Source organism: Sphaerodactylus townsendi, linkage group LG03 (assembly GCF_021028975.2).
Source record: "Sphaerodactylus townsendi isolate TG3544 linkage group LG03, MPM_Stown_v2.3, whole genome shotgun sequence".
Classification (NCBI taxonomy): domain Eukaryota; kingdom Metazoa; phylum Chordata; class Lepidosauria; order Squamata; family Sphaerodactylidae; genus Sphaerodactylus; species Sphaerodactylus townsendi.
The window spans coordinates 98,323,922-98,342,734 of NC_059427.1; the positions used below are offsets into that span (position 1 = coordinate 98,323,922).

The 18,813-nt window shown below is 43.3% G+C and overlaps 1 protein-coding gene across 5 annotated transcripts in view; it reads right to left on the reverse strand.

Annotated features, from left to right (window-relative positions):
• SH3TC2 (SH3 domain and tetratricopeptide repeats 2) overlaps positions 1-18,813 on the reverse strand; it is a 60,237-nt gene that overhangs the window by 33,538 nt on the left and 7,886 nt on the right. For 4 of the 5 annotated variants that reach the window (XM_048491409.1, XM_048491407.1, XM_048491413.1 and 1 more), the window contains exons 2-3: positions 5,000-5,119; positions 1,759-1,863 (exon numbers count right to left, since the gene is read on the reverse strand). In XM_048491409.1, the coding sequence (XP_048347366.1) occupies positions 1,759-1,863; positions 5,000-5,119 (225 nt within the window). The remainder of the gene's footprint in view (positions 1-1,758; positions 1,864-4,999; positions 5,120-18,813) is intronic. The other variant, XM_048491408.1, reaches the window with a different exon arrangement.

The window sequence follows — 18,813 nt, forward strand, 5'->3', positions numbered from 1 at the left end:
CTAATTACCAATTACAGTGCAACAGCTGCAGACTCTTAAAACCATACAATACATTACAGTTTCACAACGAACAGGTTTGGATCTGCGTGCAAATTTCAAGTGGGGATTCGACCTACAAGTGTTAAATGTTCTTTGGTGATGGAAAGATATAGAATGTCCTAGGATATTGCCACATCGCTAGACTATTCTCACTGTTATCTGCACTGACTCTTAGAATGACAGAATCTGATCTGCAAGAAACCCTGTTCTCCTTTGCTCCTCTCCACTTTTCATATCTTACTCTCCATTTCCTGCAATGCTAATAGTAATGCAGTACAAGCTATATTAATGCCCATGGTATGATGTCCTTGTCAGAAATAATGCAGAGAACTGACTTTTGTGCCCTTTTATCTTAATATAAATGTAAAATGTATATTTCCCTTCACCAACAATGATTATCACTTCTGAAACGATTGACTTGTCTCATGTTGTTTATTTTTCTGTCCCACAGTTACAGTTGGTGAGGAATTTGCCAAAACAACCTTTTTCTGTATAAAAAATCACTAATTATGGAGGATGTCTTTTCATTTTTGTGTGTATATAAAAGTCAGAAATATTTTGTTTGGGTTGGTAGACCATAATACAATTTATTATTATTATTATTATTATTAATAGAAATATTTGGCATACCAGATGCTGTTTAAAGTAAAACTTTAAAAAATATTTATTTGTCTCTGCTTAGGGGATCGCATAGGTCAAATGAACAAAGTATCATTAAAAGAACTTGGGTTGTAACCGAAAAACAAGGATTAAGAATTTCTTATAGATTTATACAAGAGATATTTAACAGTGCAAACTAAAGGTTGGGGGGTTGGAACTGCTCAAGAGGCAGTGTAACTCTGGCCCTGGCATAAATGCACTGGTGTAAGAGGCACTTACACTGGTGTTGGGGGACTTATGCTGGCACAGAGGAGTCATGCTTCTCCAGCACAGGAGCCCACGCTGGCACCAAAGGGGGTGTTCCTGGGGGTGGGGAAAGCATTAGTGGGCTTCCTGAGTTCTTTGGGCCCAGGAATGCCCCCACTTGCCTGTGTGAACTTATGTCGGCAACAATGGTGGCACAGCCCACTGCACTGCAGAAGGGGAAGGGGAGTGTTGGTGTCAGATTGCTGACCATGGCACAATAAACTTCTTGGGAGGCAGCCCAGCTGCACTATGGCTGTGCCATCCCCAGCCACAGTGCAACTATCTCCCCTCTAGACTGCATTATAAAGTGGTTCTTACGCAAGTGTTAATATGTTTATTATGTACTGAAGTTGATTTCTCTTGGCAGTCACTGCTTTGTGTCCTACACATAAGCCTCCTCAAACAATAATTCTTAATTAGAAGTTAGAAATGTTTACTTCTTTAAACTGGCCTGGGATCACACTTTTCCTTAAAGGTATTTCCCATAAACCACTTCAGAATCACTCTCTCTGAAATACAGTTATTTCCCTTTATAACTGGTTATGCATGCTGCTTGATCCTAAAACCAGTGTGTGTTCCTATCACTTCCAAAAGGAAGTTTTACAGACAATTTGTAGCCTTCTCAGCTGGCTCTAAGCTCTGTCTGTTAACCGTCTCTTTCAACAGTCAGCCATCAACTGTCCATTTTCAACTGTCAGAATTCCATTCAAATACCCTGTCAATTATGGGATTCTATAACCAGGGCAGCTTCTTAGATTGCAGCTGTCCATCATAGATGTTAAAAAAATAATGTGGCAATTAGACAAAACTTACCATTTGGGAACCCTTCCCCTACAGCCAATGACACGGATTCAGTTTCCAGAATTCCCTCTCCTATCTGTGCAGGCTGACTTCCTGGATCCAGTTCACTGGAGTTACCTGACAAGTCACCATGCAGGCAGAAGGACCAATGTCAACTTTTCAGAGGAGGCAAAGTGAGGGCATAATGAAATGACAAAGAGATATAAGCAGCTACCTAATGCCTGTTAGACCAATGCCCCTTCTGGCCCTGGGGTGTCTACTCTGTGTGGCAGCTTCTCTTTCAAGCTCTGAAGCAGACTTCTTCCTCAGTGCTGCCAAGATTCTTTAAGTGGAAAAGTTGGGGAGCAAACCTGTGATGCCCTACATGCAAAGCAAACGTTCTACTCATGAATTTTGCCTCTTGCCAAAGCAAAGAGGAACAAGACAGTTTGCTCTCAAATGGGCAACCTCTTCCTTTTGTTTCTACTACCTAATCCCACCCGCACCCCCTAGTCTTGGCCTACACTCATTCTCCACATATTAATCTGAAAGCCCTGGTGTTACTTGCTGGAAATCTGATGGAAAGCATTGCCTCTAGTAGGTCAGGATCTCAAGTGTGACTGGGGAAAAATGGTTCCCTCCACACATTTTTTTAAAAAAGAAATATAAATCTTTGGTAACTGCTCAACAGGGGAAGAATGGTGCTGCTTTAGGTTGGGACTATTGTTATAGGCATGGAGGTTAATGACATGCTGTGTTACCCAATCTGTTTAAGGCACCCACTTGATGTGTTCTGGTAAGTAGTGGCAGGAATACAAATTTTGGAAATTAATACATAATTTATATGTGTTAATGGAAATGGCTCTTCCTACCAGAGCTATCCACTAGTTAAGACTGGGCCTTCACTCAAACAGCAGCATCAGAGGATGAAGGCCTTTCTGCGATAGCCCCAAGCCTCGGTCTTCTTGTTAACATTCTGTTTTGGAAGCTGAACTGGTTACTCCAGCTTACAGTAACTAAATGGAGTATGCTTTAGGGCAGGGTGGTTTGTACTGCTTAAATGTTTTACCTTCAATTTTATTGCTGCCTGCTTATTTTTAATGACCGTTCTGGCATTTTATGTTGGTTTTATCGAATGATGCCTTGAACAACAGGGAGGGATGGGCAAAAAGCACTCGGAATGTTTTCAGTAAATAAAAAGACATGTTGGAAGAGAAAACCAACCTCCAAAATAAAAGAGACAGAGATTCCTTTGATTATTTTCACATAGCTATGGGTACAACAGGATGTTGCCAATGGTAGTTCATTTTCTCCATAGCCTTCCTCAAGCCTCTGAGGATCCTTGTTTCCCTTTCATGCTGATCAGGGTAGCAACATGAGTTGGTAGAAACCGCCCAGGGGAAAAGGGGCCTCCTAGTAACTACCCTTCTTGAAAGAAAGCATTTGATTTGCATAAGTTGTTGCTCATCAGTTTTCTGGGGGGGAATTGAGCTCTCTCATAACAGCTGCTATCTGAAACATCTCGTTGCACTCCTGCTACTTCACACATCATCTAACGCAGACATAAAGTTCCTGGAATCCGGAAATTTAGGCAGCAATTATACTAATGATGCTGAAGGCCCATTAAAAAAAATCCAAGTTGCTCTTTCCCAGCTGAGTCAGGCTAACAGCATTTAAAACAGGGGCTACGTCTGTGGGCTTGGAAGATAAATGTGTGCCATAGATAGCTGTACCAGTCTGTAAAACAAGCTGTATTATAGCCACAAACAGAAGGAAAATAAATAGCTCAGTGAATGCTCATTTAACTGGTTTTTCTTTACAAGATAATAAAGTTGCCCCATGCTTTTTGCATTCCCTTTAACAAAGAGAACAAAAGGAGACAGGCCTAACTCTCATGAGGACAAGGAGATTCACACCTAAAATGAGCAAGTGGCAGAAATGTAACTGAAGAGAATGTAACCGTAGCTAAGAAGCTTGATAATATCTCTGTCACTGTGCTCTCTTGGCCTTGTCATCCTCTAGAACAGGGGTAGGGAACCTGCGGCTCTCCAGATGTTCAGGAACTACAATTCCCATCAGCCCCTACCAGCATGGCCAATTGGCCATGCTGACGGAGGCTGATGGGAATTGTAGTTCCTGAAGAAGAAGAGTTCAGATTTATAGCCCACATTTCTCAACCATAAGGAGTCTCAAAGTGATTTAAAAACTCCTTTTCCTTTCCTTTCCCCACAGCAGACACCTTGTGAAGTAGGTGGAGCTGAGAGAGTTCTGAGAGAACTGCGACTAGTCCAAGGTCACCAAGGAGGCTTCATGTAGAGGAGTGGGGAAATAAACCCAATTCACTAGTTTAGAGTCTGCTGCTCATGTGGAGAGATGGGGAATCAAACCTGGTTCTCCAGATTAGAGTCCACAGCTCTTAATCACCACACCATGTGGTGTCTCTCTAAGGAAAACACTGAGCAGAGTAGCAATTGTGTTTGCAATGACTCCACTCACAATAAAGTATGAAAGGCATATACATGGTTTTAGGAAGTAGTGAGCTTATCTCCAGTGGCAGGGTGTGTGGAGGGGGTAATGCTAAGAAAAACAGGCAAGCATGTCTGCCTTTACACATAGGTATTGAGATCCACAAGTCTAAAATTGATTTAGTTGCAGCAGATGCAATTGAAGTGTAAAGTTTGACAGAGTTCAGATATGCCACGCAAGCCAAGGCCAAAGCAGGGACAAGCATTTAGCTCACTACTCCAAAGCAAGTATGTGCACAAGCGCACACGTATATGCTCAAACATAAACACAGAAACAAAAAAAGTGTTTCAAATTTAGAAAGGTTTGCAAAAATGAGTACATTCAGTGTTAGTGGGATTGTGAATATTCTTTCCACATTCTAAACATGTGAGATTTTTGCAGAATTAGGAGACTTCGCCAGCCCTAGGCTTAGCCTTCTGGAGCCCCTTCCCCACATGCAGACTAATGCACTTTCACAATTGTTTGCAAGTGGATTTTGCCATTTCTCACATTAAAATCCAGCTGCAAAGTGCATTGAAAGAGGAATGAAAATGCATTATTCTGCATGTGCGGAAGGGGCCTGACTCATTTTCATCAGCCCTCCAACTGAGTCTAGTGGGACAGTCTCAACTTCACCTCTTTCTGTTTTCTTTCTGTTTATGCAAACATAAGTCTTGCAATGAAGACTTCCATTTCAATTCAGCAACCAGTTGTGACATTACTAATGTTTCTGAGCTCTGCAACAGAGAACAAGTTTTATTTTCACTACCTGATGCCATCTTCTCCTTTTGGAAACATTTTTCTGAAGGCTCAGATGTGTACTGGTACAGACTGGACCAACTGGCCAGAAGCACAGGTTGAACTGAGGAAGAAGATGAATATTTTTCACCTGGAAAGTACATGGATCAAAAAAGAGAAGGACAGAAACAAATTGTTAAATTGCAATTCATTGCCATTCAGCAGTGATGATAAAGAAGAAGAGTTTGGATTTATATCCCCCTTTCTCCCCTGTAAAGAGACTCAAAGGGGCTTACAATCTCCTTTCCCTTCCCCACTCACAACAAACACCCTGTGAGGTGGGTGGGGCTGAGAGAGCTCCCAAGAACTGTGACTTGCCCAAGGTCACTCAGCTGTGTTGGAGTGCACAAGCTAATCTAGTTCACCAGGTAAGCCTCCGCAGCTCAAGTGGCAGAGCGGGAAATCAAACTCGGTTCCCCAGATTAGAGTGCACCTGCTCTTAACCACTACACCACACAGGCAAGATTAATTCCTTCTCGTCACAAGGACTAGTACTATTCTTGCATGCAAACTTACCAAGTTTGGTTGAAAGGCTAACCTTTCCCAACCACAAATGTGTTAGCATTTATTTTAGTCCCAACTGTGTTGAAAGGGGGAAGTCCATAAATATAGATAAGAACTGAAACTGATTTTGTAGTTCGAATAAACTAATTAAAATTCCTCCACTGAAATTTTAGTTAAAACAAGATTTTGCCATGGTTTTAGTGCAATCCCACATGGGAGAATAGCAAGCTCTCTTACCATGGAGGCGGGTATGGGCTTTTTCAATGAGACAATCATTGTAAAACTGCTCTCCCAACAGTTGTATCTCAACAGCTGCACCTCAACCCTGGCAAAAGTAAATGACAAGACTTGAGCCCTGGTGGAATGAGCCTTAACTTGAACTGTACAGTCCACCTGAGCATTGCAGTGTGCCAATTTAATTACAGAAACTACCCATCTAGCAAAGAAGCAGCTTTACCCTTTTTAGGTCTCTTAAAGCAAACAAATAAATTTTTTGTCTAATCTAAATGAACTTGTGCAACTTTAAAAAAGGAGTGCCCTTCTGACATTAAGTGTGTGGAGTGATTGTTCAGCTGATGACTGAGGATTTGGTGGAAAAAACAGGTAATGTAATGTCCTGGGACATATGGAAATGGGAAACTACCTTGGGTCTAAATTCTAAACGAGTGTGTAACACTATCTGATCAGGGTGACCCTGGTAAAAGGGGAGTCAACCTGCAGAGCCAATAACTCTCCCACTCTCCTGCCAAGGTTACAGCAGCCAGAAAAGCAACAAACTGAAAAATTAGACACTGCTAGTGGCTCAAAGGGTTTATGCATAATTGGTGACAAAACTAAAGACAAACTCCAAACAGGAAGAGGCAGCTTAAACACAGGAAACAGTTTCGTCAAATCTTTCAAAAATTTCTTGGAGTCCAGAGCTGAAAACACAGCATGAGAGTCAACAGGAACATGGAATACAGAGATGGCAGCTGGATGTACCTTGATAGAACTAGTGGCTAGACCATTCTCTTAACCATAAGAAATAATGAAAATGTCATAAGGAACAAGTGTCAAAACACAGATACTAAGACTGTGCCCAGCTGGCAAATGCATCCACTTGGCAACATAAGACTTACATGTAGAAGGTTTACAAGATGCTCTGCAATCCTATCTAGGCCTGGACCTAAGACTGGATTAGCTGTGCTGCTAGGTGCAGGGAAGGAACCCCATGGTGGAGTAGGGACCATATCATGAAGAGACCATCCTCCATTGGAAGGGCCCTGAAATGCCTCTGAGATAGCTTCCATAGAGTGGGAAACCAAAATCTCTTGGGCCAACAGGGGGCTAACAGAATCACTATTGAACAATCTGAGACCAATATTGCTATAGTCTTACGGAGCAGAGGGAAAGGAGAGAAGATAAAATACAGGCAATGTGACCAAAGCAGTTGGAAGACATCTCCTAATGACTCTTTGTCTGTCCCTGCCCTGGAACAGAACAGAGGATACTTTTCATAGGCTCTGGTGGCAAACTGACTGATATGAGGGAATCCCCATTCGCTGAAAAAGGGGAAGTAAATAATGTGGGTTGAGGGACCACTCATGACTTGACAAAACCTGTCTGTACAGGAAATCCACAGAGCTGTTGTCTTCTCCTGCCACATGGATGGCCAACAGGGAAATGTTGCATTTTATGCCCCATTGTCACAACTAGAAAAGCTCAGCATAAGGAGACAAGGACCCCATACCCTCATATTCGTTGATGTAAAACTGTGCTGCCATGCTATCCATCACTATGTTTTCCAGTGACTGTGGCTAAAAGAGATGCAACAGGATACTTGATTGCACTGACTTTAAAAGATTTATGTGCATCCTAGACTCATATTCCAACCAATGCCCCACAACTCACAATTAATTATAGGAAGCCCTCCAGGTGTTCAAGAAGCATCCAGGGAAATAATGAGATCATGTGGAGAGGTGCCCAGTTGACACTTTAAAGTAAATGGTCTTGAGGTCATTTTCCAAAGATTGGTAGGAAGAAGCCACAAACAGTCATTTGTCCATATAGGAATATACAGCACAGCCCTTTGAAGTTAAGAATGTAACTACAGCTGACATGAATTTAGTAAAAACTAGCGTGGCCCGGCCACGCGTTGCTGTGGCTTATTGTGGTGAAATGGGAAAAGAACAGTAGCAGCAAAGCAATTGTAGAGGCCAGCAGCACGTGCTCATGCAAACACGCAGCCTGAAACTGTGCAATGTCATTGATGTGTGTGCCCGTATTCCTTGGGGGGGGGGGATGGAAAGGCACCCCACCCACACATCTAGGCTGGCTGGTCATGATCCTTTACCTGGGAGTAAGTTTGGTTTGTGGCAATGGGTTTCGCTTCTGAGGAAACCCTCTGAGGGGTGTGACGCAGCCATTCAAAGTATGTCACGGTTGCTGTACCGAGCTTACTCCTGTGTAATGCGTGCCTGGTTTTCTTAACTGTAACCGCAATATTCAGGGAATCTAGGGTGCCTGGCCCCCCCCCCCCGTCCCTTGCCTGTCGCCCCTCACTCTCTTCCCTCCCTCACTTCTCTTCCCTTGCATGCCCACCCCTCCCTCCTCCTCTTCCCTTTTCCTCCGCTAGAGTGGGTGGAGTCATATCAAGATGCTGGGCCCCTGCCTCCCCTCCCTTGCATGCCACCCCTCACTGTCTCCCCTCTCTCCCACTTCTCTTCCCTTGCATGCCTCCAGCTTCTGTCCCTTTCCTCTCCTCCCTCTCTTCCTCTTGCATGCCTACCCAGTGGTGGGATCCAAAGTTTTAGTAACAGGTTCCCCCATGGTATGGGATTCAAACTGTGGCGTAGCGCCAATGGAGCTGGGCGGGGCACGACAGGGGCATGGCCAGGTATTCCAGGGGCGGGGTATTCCTGGGCGGGGCTGTGGCAGGGACGCAGCCGCTGCGCCGGTCCTTGGGCGGGAAATGAATGCATGCAGGCGCAGGCTGTCACGCACGCCGGTGCACCTCCTGCTAGACTGCTTCAAGTTCTGCGCACTACTGCTGAGAGGAGGGGCATAACTAAGGCAAAAATCTTGTGGCAAAATCACCAATTAGTAACGCCCTCTTGGCACACACAAATAATTAGTAACCTACTCTTGGGAACCTGTGAGATCCCACCTCTGATGCCACCCCTCCCTCTCAGTGGCAGTGGCGTAGGAGGTTAAGAGCTCGTGCATCTAATCTGGAGGAACCGGGTTTGATTCCCAGCTCTGCCGCCTGAGCTGTGGAGGCTTATCTGGGGAATTCAGATTAGCCTGTACACTCCCATACACGCCAGCTGGGTGACCTTGGGCTAGTCACAGCTTCTCAGAGCTCTCTCAGCCCCACCTACCTCACAAGGTGTTTGTTGTGAGGGGGGAAGGGCAAGGAGATTGTAAGCCCCTTTGAGTCTCCTGCAGGAGAGAAAGGGGGATATAAATCCAAACTACTCCTCCTCCTCCTCCTCCTCCTCTTCTTCTTCTTCTTCTTCCTCTTCTTCCTCTTCTCCCTCTCCCTCCCTTCCTTCTCCCTCGTGTGTATGTGTGTGTATGTGTTTCACTTCCACTCGAGTTACTGCCTATGTACTGTTTCCACTGCTCCTATCTGGCCATCTGACCGAACATTCTAAGCAGCACGAACATTCTAAGGGTGACAGTTACACACAGGCAGCTGCATGTCCTTCACCAGGGAGCACCAAGAAAAAGGCGTTTTACCTGGGCCAGGTGTGAAATTTCAGGTATGTGAACATCTCAAAACACTCTCGCCTGGCTGACTATAGTGGCTGGGAATTTTCAGAGGAATTGGCCCAGCAGTTACTGAGGTATACTATCATCAACAAAAACACTGTTAGCTTTATATATATATAGATGAGGAGCTGTAGCTACCCAAAAGATACCACTTTATATTCACAGAAGTTACCCCCAGAGGTGGGATCCAACGAGTTCTCACCACTTCTCTAGAAGTGGTTACTAATTTTTTTCTGAGTGCCGAGAAGGGGTTACTAAAGCAACCTCCCTGCCCAATAGGGACTGGAGGTGCGTGTGTGCAGCGGCGCCACTGTTTGAATCCCACCACCATCGGAACCTGTTATTAAAATTTTTGGACCCCACCACTGGTTACCCCCATATTCAAACCTTTAAATTCTTGTTGAGAAATCTGGGGTCCAGTATCAGCCTCTTACCACCACCTTTCTTATCAATGAGAAAATATCTGAAGTAAAATCCTTTTTCAGAAAAAGGCAGATAAAGTTGCCCAATGGCCTTTTTCTGCAGCATTGAAACCTTGACTGCTAATAGAGGTGAGGAAATTTTAGGAGGCAGTGGTGGAGGGAAACAGGTAGAGATAGATTTAAAATGCAAATAGTAACCAAACTTTTACAGAAAGAACCCAGTGGTCCCTGGTTACTGAACAATGACAACCTGTCAAGAAAATGGCATTCAGTGCTTTGCAGCCATGCCACCTGCTTTCCCTTGGATGGAAGAGCTCTGGGGCACTTACTTCCCTGTCTCCCTTTCTGCCTACTCTGGGAACATCTCCTTTGTTGCTGGGGGACAGTTTTTTCCCACACCTTCCTAGCCTCAGATCTCTACATCTGCCTTTCACCCCTTCCCCCCAATCAGACATCTTATTTTAAAAAATGGGAAATACAAGACAACTATAGTATTTTAAACAAATCTTTTGCCATGATGTACTAGTTTCCGGTTTTAAAAAGGAAATCTCTAGCAATATTCATTGCAGACTTTAAAGGGAAAAGATACTGGCTGTACATTTCTCTCTAATACTCTGCAATAAAAAGGATTGGAGACTTACCTTTTCTTTAATGTAGGCTGGAAATTGGAGCATTATAACATAATAATCCAATAGTGATGTAACTATTATTAATTTTTTAAAGAAAACTTCCCCACCCTCAACGAAGCTTTCCTGTGGCAGAGGGGGAACGGCAACCACAGAAGTCTGAGACAAGAAAAGTACAGGAAAAACTTCCATGTGGGTACATCATCGCCACTGCAAATGCCTCTGAATTCACCACAACAATGAGAGCTACACAGAAATTAATTTCCATGTAAAAGCAGTTGAGGTTGAAAATCCATAGTATTTTTGAGGTCTCATCTTTGGATTATCAGCATCTTATTCAAACACCCAGTTTCACTAAATATAAACATGGTGAAAATCACATGAAGGCTTTTCTAACTATCAAAAAGTGTCATTTTAAACCAAGGGGGAAAAGATTATTATCCCCATGTGTATCTTAAACAAAATAAAAACTGACAGCAGCAGCACAAACAAATCATAACTGGGAATCATGAGGAAGCACATGGAAACTAAAAAGAGAAGTATCCTAATGCAATCACGCTATCTTTGATATGCCTGCCTTTAGAACTCAGTGTGCCTATTTATTTTTTTAATTAAGCTGGAAACATGCAGAAAACAGTAGCTAAAATGATCAGGTTGAAGGAATGTTTTCCTTTTGAAGCAGAGACTAAGAAACTGGGGTTTAGAGGGGAAACGTCTAAAATGGGTAGCATGTGATAGAGGTTTAGTAAATTATGAATGGTACAAAGAACAATAATGACACCAAAACATTCCATGCCCCTTGATTCAAAATCATTATATCTTACCACAACGCTATGCACTAAATTATCCTACTTGAGTTCTTAGCTCCACAAGGAATTACACTAAAAACAAAATCTAGCAAAACGAATAAATGCCTTCTGCAACCTAGATTATGATTCCAAAGAGTCATAAAGCAGGAAGGATCGAAGTGGAATCTATAGCATATTTTCCATTAGAGAAGTCAAAAAACCCATCATCTGAAGCAAAAACTGGATAATGGTCCTTCCATTTAGTGTGAGTGTGTGTGTGTGTGTGTGGGGGGGGTCTTCACTTCAGACACCAGTAGCAGAGAATGTGTGGAAAAGTGGGGTGGAGAGGAGAGAAACAGTTACAACCTGGTGGGTTGACAGATTCTATCTGATGATCTGATTTCAAATTGTTGCTTGTCCACTCATGTACAGTTGTTTCACTATGGCTAAAGGGCAAATGTCTACACAGAATGTCTAAATCAGCCTTGCCATAAGCAAATACCAGAGAAAGAGATAGAGAGAGAGAATAAAGGAGAGAGGAAGGCTGCAGGTCACTTACCTGTGGACCACAATGAAAATGTCCTATGGAAAGGGACACCAAAACAGCAGCCCATGTGTCCACCATCCCACCCAGCCCCAAGGCTGGTGGTCTATCCTTTCTAGTAGCACCAGAAAAAGACCAGTGCAATCCAGCATATCAGGCCTGCAAAAGTACTCTGTAAGCAATTGGGAAACAAGTCTCTCAATGCACAATACATCTTTTGATGACTGTGGTGGAGTTGGGAGGTGGGAGGTATGCCTGGGCCCATCTCACAAGTTGCAGTGACTGCCCATATTCAGCTCTACAATCCCAGTGGTTTATTTCCCCTCAATGCCTTTTCAGATTGTATCTCAAATGCCAGGCTGGTTTCCACACTACATTCCTGGCATTCTAAGCTTTAGTGGGCGGTGAGGAAAAATCCATATGCTCCTTGTAAAAGAGGTTTCAGTTCTCTAAAGAGACAGATAAGGAAAAGCCACACATCTGGGTGCCATAATTTGCACATTTTGCAAGTGAGGTGTTACTTATGCCAATCAGGTCTGTGGCAAGCTTGATGTGTATTATTTTCAGTAGGTGATTCACCTCTGTTCCTTCTACATTTTGAAAACAGTAAGTGAAGGGTCCCATTAGAAGCAAAAAACTGCCGCCCCCCAGTCCTCTCATCTGCCCTCAGTCACCCCTCCGTTTTCAATCATCCAAGGAAAGAGAAGCAAATTCTGATTAAGTAACTGATAGCTGTTTTTCATTATTCCTGCTGTTACTTTGATTAAACAGTACCAAAAAAATTCCATTTCAGTTTATATGAGAACACAAAGGTAAATAAGATGGTATTCAGAGTTTTCTCTTGGCCATTTTTGAACTTTTAGTACAACTGTCTGCAAACAGGTACCTCCCCCCTAGTAAAGTCTTGCCTTGTTTGAAAAGCAGAGAAGATGCATTCCTTGTTACTAAACTGTGACTTCTGAAAGCTACAGAGCTCACATCTAGGAGGCTGAGGGTTTTTCTAATAATAAAAAATTGAACACACAACTCAATGTCCATGCTGGAATCCAAGCTAATAATAAGACTTTCCTCCAAAATACCAGTAGTAACACTGCAAATTATGCACAGTCCAGCCAAAGTTAAGCACTTTTAAACAAGTACTTCAGATTTATGGTCTGCCTGCCAGTTACAATAATTGTGACCAAACATTGGAATAAATCGTTCACCATTATTCGAACAGTTAAAATGTGTTCAGCTGACATCAACAATCTCAGACTGCTTTCCATCACATTTCCCACCTGGCTGGCTGCTTCTTGCAGTTAGAACATTTCACACATAATTAAAAAATTACAATTTACAGTATTTTCAGAGTGACTTACAAACATGAGACCTCTGTTTCTCTTATAACTGCCTAGTCCAGGGTACACTGATGGCAAAGGTAGCTGAACTGTCTGGATATGGACGGATTCACACATGCACAATTTTCGCATTACATCACACAAACTGGAGCCTTCTCTTGCATCCACCAAATTCTCATTGTCAGAAGTTTGTTTGTTCTGCTGGCAAAAGAAGTGTCACAAAGCTGCATAGCTTCTGCTCTTTGCCCATTGTTTGTAATAAGGAAAGGAAGGTGAACTGTTCTGATTTGAAATAGTTAATGCATATGAATTTTTGTGTTGTCCCATGGGAACTGAAGAAACCCATTGTACTCTAAGGAAGTGGCCCTCATAAGTAAGCCACAAGTCCAAAATTAATTAGTGTGGTGACCCATTTGAAGTGATGGCCCACTCGAAAAAGCAGAGCAGGATCAAATCAACAAAACTGTAAAAGCCTGACGAGACCCATTTTCTCAGGCTTTGTGGCCCACTTTTGAGACAGAAGTCTCAGGTTGGGAATCACTGCTTTAGAGAATCACAAGATTCTCATTCTGCAGGACAATGAGCAGCTCTGGTTGGCTTCCTTCATATGCTCAAAACTCTGTAGAATACAAACAATTTAGGCGGGAAAACCTGCAGAAGAGGATACTGCACAAGCATTAGATATTTGGTGTGACATTCAGTCTGAACTTTAGGGTAAAACATCAAGCCAGTCTAATGAGAGACTTGTTTCACATGTAGCTTGGTCACAGTAAGTTCAAATATCAATTGTGGTAATTTTTAAACTCTCAGCATCCCTGCTTTTGAATCCTATTGAATTTAAAGGACAAGAGTTAAGCACACATTTACCACTTCCACTCAAATCAATAACACTTTAAAATGCTTACTTTTGGATGGATCATGCCATATACCATAAACACGCAAAAAGCAATTTGATATATACCATAGTCAATTTGTTACTCTTTTGTTTTTTTAGTTTGGGGGTGGCATTCTGTTGACTTTCTCATCACAAATGGAACTGAATTTGTTTAGTGCAAAACCCTCATTAACATCATTGAATCCAAGGCATTCAGCCCTATGCTGAAGATTAGAAAAAGAACATACTTACAAAAATACAGAAAGTACATGGAAGAACAGGAAAACTGCACAGATTTTCCCTATTTTATTTATTTGCAATATTGGGTCAGTTTATAGTTATCCTTCTCAAACGCTTTCCCATTGCCACCCAAAAGAAAAAAAAACCACGTTCTCAGTTTTACCTGAAACGGCTGGCTCTTTCACAGACTGATAGCCAATGGTAGATAATTCAGCAGATCAGGATGATAAACTAGCCAGCTGAAAATTTTCCAACACTACTATTGGATATCACTCATCTTCAACTAACAATAATGGAAATTGTTCCTACTCTTGAGCTTTTTAGTTTCTCAGGCAGTAACAGATATAGATCAACACTGCATCCACTGTTATCTATGCCAGATCATCACAGAACATGTGGTTATGAGTTGCGTAAGCTGATTAGATTTTAAATCAGTTGCCTCTGTCTACTAGCTACCACTAGATTGTGTGGCTAAGTATTGTCTGCTTACATGAAACTGGGGAACTTGGTCCTCAACAGTTGGGATGATGTTCAGGAACGGTCCATCTCTATATCTTTACCAATCATCACAACCATGTCTTCTAATGTTTTGAGAGGGAAAGTGTAAGCTTGTCTGAGAAATCTGGGCCTATCTGGAGTAATGAATATGGGCACATATTTCTTCACTATAAAGCAAGGAAGCAAAGAAAGTCATCCTCCATGAGGTACAAATTTTCACTTGCATATAATTTTGTACTCTTTGACAGCAAGTTCCCTACTGTGCTGGGGAAGAACAAACTAATAGGGCTAGATGACATAAGGCAGACAATCTATAGTAACTGTTGCTTCACTGGCCTTCAGGTCGTATGTAAGAGAACATCCAGTGAACAGGTATAGTTGCAAAGAATAGGTTGCTGTGCAAACCCATCCATTGCCTATGATGGCAAGATACCTGTTCTTTTTAAAGAAAACATTAAAAACATTAATAATGTGACTCTCTGATACACATTCAGTACACTGGATTCTAACTTGGAAGCCATAATATAATCTGTGGCAGATTGTAATTATGGAGCATTCAGATTTTTCTCTATAACTAGAAATTTCCATAATTTTGCTCCCTAATCTCCCCTGGCAAGTAAGTACAGAAAGGGGCAGGGGGAGGGGTGAATAGCATTATTTGTAACATCTAATCAGATTTCATGATGAATTTCTAAAGAATACATATATTATTATGTGACTGCAAGAGTTCAAAGAACCTCACACACATTATCCAAGTAATCACCGTTTAATGTCAAAATATTTTTTGGTTGGAAAGTATGTATGCATGCCATTGGAGTACATTAGAACAATAAAGCACAGTATGGAAACTTGTATTTAGACTTTTAGAACACTGTTCTCTAAATGGACATGGCAGTGGTCCAGTATCTGAGATGCATACTGGTTCAGGTTTTCAGTTATTCCACATTCACTACACTACACTAATTCATGAAGGAAGGGTCTATGATGCTGGGCATGATACTTAAAAGTAACCTTCAAGCTGAGATGAAGGATGCTTCTGAATAACCATTCTTCCTGCCTTTCTTGTAGGCTTTTTGGAAGCACCTATTTGGCCACTGTAGGAAACAGGATTCCAGGGACCTCTGATCTGATTGAACCAGCCTCTATTTAATTTTTTATTGATTAGTGTTAGAGATTCTGGTGGCCAAAACTCACTGATGACCTTGACATTAGACTTTTTTAAACATAACTTGAATCATAAGTGTTGCATCCATACACTGTTGACTAGTGCAGATCATTGTGTTATATCAATTCTTTGTAGCTGAATTTTCCTGTGTGAACAAGCTAGTCCAGTTGAGAATGATTGATACAGAACAATGGTAGCAAAATACCAAACAAAGTGTGGTTGAAGCCAAAGCAATTGGGAGGGGGGATAAGCAAGTTCTGTAATTCAACACCTACAGCATTAAACTGTGAGCCTGTCATCATGGCTGACAAGACTGGGTCTTAAGGTCTTGACTGGGAAAATCTGCTTTCTTTCTCCCTCATTTTCAAATTTTTGTAATACCCTGTTTCCCCGAAAATAAGACATCCCCTGAAAATAAGACGTAGTAGAGATTTTGCTGAAGTGCTAAATGTAAAGCATCCCCTGAAAGTAAGACGTAGCAAAGTTTTTGTTTGGAAGCATGCTCGTCGACCAGAGCATGCAGCTGTGGAGCAGAAAAATAAGAAATCCCCTGAAAATAAGACATAGCGCATCTTTGGGAGCAAAAATTAATATAAGACACTGTCTTATTTTCGGAGAAACAGGGTATCTAGCCTGATGAAGTGTTCTGATGAGCTTGAAACCTTGTGTGATGTTCTGCGTCATTTAGCTTGAGCCTAATAAAACAGTATTAAATGGATTTTGTTTCTGGTTCCAGATTCCGCCTTTACCAAGTATATCCCCATGACTGCTACCCTGAGCTCCTTGCAGGAAGGGTAGGATTTTAAGGAGGCTGCCTCCCCAGTCATATTTACTGTGCACCTGATCTGCTCAAAAGATCTGCATATGGTAAAGAAAGCACATTTTGTGTGGCATTTTGCACCACCTCAGATGGACTGTTGTGGCATGTTCAACAGTTTCATGATGACATCATTCCCGGGATGATGTGTGCTGTAAAGCACAATACCACAAAATATGTCAATCTTTCAGGTGCCACAAGACCCCTCTTTGTCTCGCTACCACAGAGCAAGTCGCTGTCCCTCTGGAGCGTGGATTGTGCCCTCTGCTGTGGTGACCCAGAATCAATGAGAGATCACAGGCCACTGTCGTGAATCAACAGATGCCTGCTAAGGCAGAACAGCAGCCACCCCGAAGCGGGACAGGAGAAAAGCTACGTCTAGGTAACCTCTCAGGCCCCTTCCACACATTCAGAATAATGCACTTTCAATGCACTTTGCAGCTGGATTTTACTATGTAAAATAGCAAGATCCACTTGCAAACAACTGTGAAAGTGGTTCTGGTGGGTTTTCCAGGCTACGTGGCCGTGGTCTGGTGGATCTTGTTCCGAAGGTTCCCCTGCATCTGTGGCTGGCATCTTCAGAGGTGTATCACAGAGGGAAGTCTGTTACACAGTGTCCAGAGATGCCAGCCACAGATGCAGGCGAAAGGTTAGGAACAAGATCCACCAGACCACGGCCACGCAGCCCGGAAAACCCACCAGAACCAGTTGAATCCGGCCGTGAAAGCCTTCGACAACTTATTCTGCGTGTATGGAAGCAGCCTCAGCTCCTCCCGTCTTCACTCGGTCAGACCGGAGGTCTCTCCAGAGCCCGGCTGGACTGCGAGACTGAAGCACAGTTTGCAGCACCCGTGCGCTCTACCGCCTCCGGGCTGAGAGTTTGCATAAGAAAGTAGTGAGGGGAGCCTCCCAAAGCGCAAAAGTAGCTGTACTGACCTGCTGGCTCATGTGCAGAAGTTTCCTGCGCGCCCCAACATGATGGCTCCCCGCGCCAATGCTGCTCGGCAGCCGCGCCACCTCCGAAGAAACCCCACAGCCCAGCGGCAGACCCGAAAGGAGGCGGCCCTACTAAGCAGTCGGGCCCTGCGTGCGCTTCTGCCCCTCCCTCGCTGGAGGAAAAAGGATTTCTTCAGAGAGCAGCTTATCAGTCGTGCCGGGAGGGAGCCTCCTTTTTCCCAGCAGGGCTGCTCTACGGTGAGGTCAGTGAGTTACCCAGGAGCCACGCTGTAAACAGCTCGGGAGAGAAGAGATCCGACGCCAAGTGGGGCTCAACAATCCTCCCCAAAGAGTGACTCCAAGAAACGGCCGAGAGCTCGCCAGGGGCCGGCGCTGAACAGGGGCCGTGGTTGTGTACCGCTCGGCTGCCATCGACCGGACAGGGAGGCTGCCTGGGCTCTTGGCTCAGTTCTCGATTCTGGCCCGTCCGGTCACCGGAACCCCTGCGCCAGGCCTCATTGCCCGTAGCTCAGGCTGCGCCCTTGAAACAGAGGAAAGAAATTTCACTGCTGGTTAAACATCAACTGAAATGGTAGATCTGCCTTTGCAGGCTGCCATTGGTCAGTAAAGCAAGCAAGGACAGTGGTGTGTGTGTGTGTGAGAGAGAGAAACTGAATGAGAGGGGCGCGGGTTAAGGCTGCTTCACGCATTGCGGATTAAACGTGTGCAACTCTGTACTTCCAGTGTACGTATGCAAAGTCGGAGCAGCTATAGGCTTTCTCTTTCCTTCCTTATTCTTCCCTGCCCCTGTACAGTCTTCCACGTTTCCATTGTATGCACACTTTCTTCTCCAATAATTGTAAGCTTGAATGTTATATTAGTTTACCTTTGAAATGTGCTGATTTTGTGGAATTGCGTGCCTCCAGAAAAAGCGCCCTTTCCACTTTATTGTGGGCGTGGGCGGGGGGCGGCTTCAAACAGTTAGTTGTCCAGATGTTGCAGGATATATGTGCATTCACTATATATACCTGCATGCACAGTTGTGTGTTGTGTGCAGTTCTGAAAACCTCCCACCAAAGAGGGTGTGGGCAGAATCAAGTGGATAAGGGGAGGCCAGGACTCGTAATAGTAAGTTTAAATTACAGGTGAATTTAAACACTGAATTTAATAGTGAGTTTAAACATGTTCCTGGGATGCTACAGGCTGAACCTGCATTGAGCAGGAAGTTGGACTAAGTGGCCTTTATGGACTTTCCAATTCTATACCAGTTTGTAAAAAAGA